This window comes from Pelodiscus sinensis, chromosome 1 (genome assembly GCF_049634645.1).
Source record: "Pelodiscus sinensis isolate JC-2024 chromosome 1, ASM4963464v1, whole genome shotgun sequence".
Lineage (NCBI taxonomy): Eukaryota > Metazoa > Chordata > Testudines > Trionychidae > Pelodiscus > Pelodiscus sinensis.
Window position 1 is genome coordinate 134,411,695 of NC_134711.1, and position 6,000 is coordinate 134,417,694.

General features: G+C 53.4%; 1 protein-coding gene across 1 annotated transcript in view; it reads right to left on the minus strand.

Moving 5' to 3' along the window:
- LOC102458139 (scavenger receptor cysteine-rich domain-containing protein SCART1-like) overlaps nucleotides 1-4,361 on the minus strand; it is a 39,007-nt gene extending 34,646 nt beyond the window's left edge. Inside the window, exon 1 of the mRNA XM_075934406.1 lies at nucleotides 3,835-4,361. Within this exon, the coding sequence (XP_075790521.1) occupies nucleotides 3,835-4,264 (430 nt within the window). The 5' untranslated portion in view covers nucleotides 4,265-4,361. The remainder of the gene's footprint in view (nucleotides 1-3,834) is intronic.
- Nucleotides 4,362-6,000: the final 1,639 nt, after the last annotated feature.

The window sequence follows — 6,000 nt, forward strand, 5'->3', positions numbered from 1 at the left end:
AGGGGAAGCTGTTAGCTAGTAGCTGCTGCCTCTGCTGTGATCATGTCTCAGCCTCTGGCACCTCCCTTCCTCCCTCCCTCCTGCCTGCAAGCTCCTATGGGAGGGGAAAGTAGCACTCTGGTGGGTAGTGGGGTGTGGTGGACAGAGAGGAGGGAAGCCGTGTGAGGCATCGCCATTCCTCACTGGCATGACCGGACCCTGCACTCCCTCCTGCCTACAGGGTCATGCCCTGGCAGGCCCCTCGCCACACCTCATTTCACGAGGAGTAACGGTAGTTCGGACTAGGAAGCCTAGTTCGAACTACCTAGTTTGTGCCCCGTGTAGCCGTGCAGCACGGGGTTCGAACCAGCGGGGTTTTAAAAATGGCGGCTCCCCACTTATGCAAATGAAGCCCGGGAAATTCAAATCCCGGGCTTCATTTGCAAGTGCGGTATGCCTACATTACCACCCTAGTTCGAACTAGCGGGGTAGTGTAGACATACCCTCTATCTATTTTAGAGATTTATGTGTCTGTCCTCTCTGAATCCATTTGTCTTTCTATCTGCGAGTTGTTTGTTCAAAAACTCCCTCCTAAATGGTAAGAGTTGGGATCACCAAATTTGGCATGTGGCTTCCTCTTATCTCTACTTCAAGCCAGGTCAGAGCTGTGCCAGGAAAACAGGATGTGCCTGGAATTTGATTGTTTTCCATAACATGGAAAGGGAGGGGCTGAGCCGAGGAATGTGATACTGAAAGTCACCACTAATGGCAGTGAGCGCAGGGCAGAACTGTACTGCAGAGTGACCACTGGGGATGGGGCCAGCTGGGCGTGGGGCTCACCATTTTACCTACCACCTATCTAGGTAAATGCCCCCTCTCCCCAGCCCTCAGCCCCAACACCAAACCCACCTCCGCAGCTCTCCCACCCAAGATCACCAACAGGGTGGGCAATGCAACCTTGACCCCAATTGCAGGAGCCACAGCCCCCTAAGCACAGCTGGGCCACCCAGTGCAGCAGTGAATGGCCAGCCTTCATAGTCCCCCATTCCACCTTGGTCCAGTTCTGGGGAGCGCCAGACTGCACAACCTTCCCCCTGCCCCTGCACCAGATGCAGAGAGCACTGGTGGGAGGCTGCCCACTTCCCCCGGCTGTCCCCTGAGTCTTTCCCATTAGCCCTAGGCCAGCCACCCCCTCCACCCCAACCGACCCACCGACAGACACACACACTCCAGCCCCAGCCTGGGTTTGGGGAGCTCCAGCAGGAGGCCTATGTGGCTCCTCCTCCCTCCCCCAGGCTGGACCCAGGCAGTGCCAGGTAAGTCTTCTGGTAATTCATATTTACACTGAACTGTAGGCAGGGCTGTCACTATTGATGCCAGGGCCCTACAGAGCCCAGCACTGGCAGCTTCCCCTCCCCCCCCACACACAGGAGGAATGGCTGCTCTGCTGGGTGTTGAGGGGGGGGGGGGAAGTGCCAGTGCTGGGGTGTGTAGGGCACCAGCGTTGGGCTGCCAACTCCCCTAGAACAAATGGGCCGTACACGTTGCCTCAAATGGCCTCTGGGCTGGTGGGTCAGGAGAGTCGCAGCCCACAGCAGGAGCAGGGAAGGGAAGGAGGCTGCCCTGTGGCCACAGGGAAGCAGGCAGGAGGGGCAGGGGGCCGTGAGTGGTGCAAGCGCAGGCCAGAGGACTCAGGAGCAAAGGGAGCCACCCACCTGGCTGAGAGAAGCGGCGCTTTGAAGGGGAAACCGCCACTTCTCTGCAGGTGCATCTGAACAGCTGCCGCCTGCTCCTCCCGAGTCCCCCAGCCCACACTGGTACCATTCCCCCTGCCTGGGAAGTGCAGGATGGGCACAGCCCATGGGGGGCCAGATAACAGATGGGGTTGGAGGCCAGAGATGGCAAAGAGCCATCAGGCCAAGGTGGGGCAGCCAGGGGGATGGGGTTGGGAACAGCCAGTAACCATACGAAGCACCCAGCTGCAGGGGTGCCCCATAGAGCTGTGCGTTTTGTGTGTCGGTAGGGATGCTCCTCACTGTATGTAACAGTCAAGAAAGTGTCCATAGCAGAGAGAGCATCTCAGAGCGGGGACACCCCTCCTCTGTTCCTCAGGGACCACAGCAAGGTTGGGTACGAGCCACCAAGGAATCCTGAGCCCAGCCTTTTTGGTACTCTGCCGCAAAGGAGGGTGGAAGGGGAGCCCTCGAGGTCAAGAAGGGCTTTGGGTAGAGTAAGTGGGAGCAGGGACTCAGATCCTTTTGCTGTCCCATTTCACCAGGGTAGTGTAAAACCTAGTGTAAAAACTGTGTTAGGGAATTTACATCTGCAAAGACCAATATATTTTAAATCTGTAGAGCATGAGAGTCCTGGCAATGACTGATCTTTTTCCTAAGGTTTTTTCCCCTGTCTTCTTTATTTATTTTTAAATACAAGGAAAGTGCATATAACACCCTCCCCATGACCCACCACTCCTACCGCACATACACAGAATTCAAGGTTTGTCACTGAAGCTCTCAAAATCCAGGGAAAGGTTAAAACTAAACACTACCCCTAGCTCCAACTCCCAGGGAAACTGCAAAAACTTTTGGAATGAGAGAAATATTCTTCTCTTCCTTGTGCTGTTTTCATAAGATTATATTACTCCTATGAAATGTTGAGCCAAGAAAAATGTAAATACAACTTATAATGACCCCATAGTTGCAACTATGTTAACTACTGAGACACCATAAATGCCTCCATGCCAGGTCTACAGGGTACCAGAGACTTTGTAATTTTCTATTAGTAATTGGTCCAAAATATGAAAATGTGCACACAGTCTGGGGAATTCTCTGGGCTAACTCTAATTCCGACAAAGTTGGGAAGATCCTCCCATTCCTTGGTGCCCTTAGAAAGGGCCTGGAATTTATTCTAAGGGTTATATCTTCTAAATTACCTCAGTGACTTAGTGGCTTAAGTGCCATGTTCCAAAAAAAAAAAAAAAAAAAAAAAAAAGACTCAGGGCCAGCTTTTAAAGGGCACTCAGTGCCTAGAAATGCAGGCAGGTGCTTAGTGAAATTTTCCAAATCTGCTGGGAGTTTGGCAGCAGACACACTATAAATCCCCCATGGGGCCTATCTGCCGTGTTAGTCACTAAATATCCTTTCTAAAAATCTGGCCTGTAGGCTCTGAGGATCAAAAGTTTCACTGACAGACAATGCAGGTTGGGCACCAAACCGCTGCTGGCCTCTTTGGAAATCCCAACACAGAAATCACACAGAAGCTTTAAACCGAAGCCAGAGGTTCTAGGAGACAGACACGTTATTTGCAGACAGGCAAGTTTGCTAATTTAATGGGATTTCTTTAATTTTTTCCCTGACAATGCATTTCCCAAGTATTTTTCTCCACAATGGCAGGTGCCAACCACGGCCACAGGACCCTGTGGGCAGGCACCACTAGCGCCCTAATGAACAATCACATCACACGGAAACCTTCAGCAGGAAGCTCCTGGCTGGGTCACGGATCTCTCCCACATGAGCCCCCACCCTGGCAGCAGGTCCCACAGCTGGGCTGAGACCCTCCCTGTCACTGGCTCACGTTCAGCAAAGGAACAGTAAAACGGGAGCCACTCAGAGGGAAGGACGAGGTGCTGGGATCGTGGTAAATGCGACTATGAAACCACTTCCCAGTCACAGGGGGTGGCCAGTGCCCGGGGAGGTGAGCAGTGATAGTTACAGCTCAGTATCAGCAACAGTAACAGGTCAAGGCTCCAGCTTTGGTTCATTTCTAGCTAGGTCACAGGCCCAGGACACCCTACTGGGTCCAAGCCCTTTGGTCTCAGGGGACTGGCCGTTCAGGACTGAGGGGGCTGGTTCTTACCTGAACACGTCACCCCAGCATCCTCTTCATGATAACAGTCTTGCTCACCCCATCCTGGGTTCTCACAGTCCCAGAGAGCAGACTCGGTACCAACGCAGGTAACATCATCCAGCCAAATTGGTCCGGATCCTGGTCCAAACTGAGCTCTGCTAGGGGTGCTGATGGCAGCTCCACATCCCAGCTGCCTGCAAACCACCCCAGCATCTTCCATGTCCCAGTTATAATCACAGACCGTCCCCCACTGGTCCTGGTGTTTAACCTCCACTCTCCCGGCACAGGGGCTGCCTCCATCCGCCAGCCTCAGCTCGTCAGCACCTTCAAAGAGACACAGAGCAGGGTCAGTGTGAGCAGGGAGCCCTCCCAGCGACCCCTCAGCAGAGCCGGCGCCCAGGAGCCGGGATCCACCCGCAGAGCCAGGAGACTGGGACATGCCCAGAGCTGCCTTGTGGCTCCGCCTCTTCCACCTCAGGCCTCACCCTTGGGCTGCCAGTGCTGCAGCTCCCGCCACGTTATCCCCACTCCGGCCAATTGGGGGGCTGCATCTGTCCCAGGAGAACACGACAAACCTGCAAACTCCCGGAGTTTCCCTCATTCCCAACGGCGCCATCTCCTGCCTCCTCACTGGGGCTGCAGACAGTGAGATGCCGCCACCTCCCTACAGTCTGTGGGTGTGTGGGAGTGAGGCTGCCCGGAGCTAGGCCGGCTGCCCCCGGCTCGGTTTGCAATGGGACTCCAGCCCACAGGGGACGTGGCTGCTACTGTGTAGCTCAAGGTTCTGTACAGGACCCAGGGACTGTGAGGGGCAGCCCAGACCCTGTGGCAGGGGGGTGGGGAATAGGAGGGGCAGAGCGCTGGGACCAGGCAGTAGAGTTGGTGTTTGCAGTGCAATGCAGCACAGGAAGCATAAGGCTGGAGGGAAAAGTAGTGAATGGTGGGGGATCTGAAGCGGGGGTGTCACATTATTGGATTGTAAAGTGAACAGATGGATCACTGGTGCATCGGGGGGGTGCCCAAAATTCTGTACAAAGGGGGCCATGTGAGGTGTCAAATGAAAGCTTATGTTCTACCGATTCTATGTATGATATTCATGTACTTGTATGAGGTTTGTATATGAAGTTACAAATATGGGCTCTGTTTTTGTACTGTGAACATTCTCTGTCTGAGAGGGAGCAATGGAGCTGGACTGCCTGTTGTGAGGAAGGGTTGTTCAGTGAATGACTGGGCTAACTAGCACTGCTCCATGGACAGTGGCTCTCTGAGTGGCCAATACACGCCTGAGGAATGTGTCTGGAAGCCTGCAGACTGGCCAATGCTTCATGGCTGCTGGCATGTGAAACATGGATAGGTCACTTGGTCATGTGATCAGCTCCAATTTGGGAGACACCAGGAATCTAAAAAACCCATGAGGGCATCTTCATCTTGTCTTCAATCTTGTGCCTGATCCCAGATGCAGCTTTGCGAGGGACAGAGAGCCAGGAAGGATTGCTGATCCATCCTGACATAGGATGTACACCAGAGACTTCTACACTAGCAGTCTGTAACATCTCTGTTACCAAGTTGACAGCACCCCCACTATGTCACATCTCTCCCCCCTTCAAGCCTGAACTGAGCAGGGTCTCTCAGCTTGTGGCCTAGGGAAGTTGGGGCTTCCCGCTGGGTAAAGCATCGGCTGTTGACAAGGGCACTCCCATAGCTTGGGCCCGCCTCAGTGGTGTCCACAGTGTGGGGAGGGAACCCATCAAAGTGGTTCGAATTGGGCCCCGCACTTGCTGCCCCTTTTTGCGCAAGAAAAGCCCTCTTGCACAATGCTGTTACACTGATTATTTTCAGGAATAATGGCATTGCGCAAGAGGGTTTTTCTTGGGCAAGAAGGGGCAGTGTAGACAGCTTCTTCTTGTGCAAGAGCCTCTTCCGCAAAATGGCGGCTCATTAGATATGCAAATGAGGTTTGGTGATATTCCACACTTAGCCTCATTTGCATAGCTCTGGTGCAAGATCGTACCAGTGTAGACATAGCCAAGCTGTTCAAGGCACAACTTCAAAGGGGGGAACTAACATATTTTCCCTCCTTGTTAAATGCAGGTCAACAAGCAGCTGAAGCCTTGAAAAAAAGTGAAGTATGCATCATGGGTCGAAAAACTTCAGGATAGTTTCATGGAAAGATTC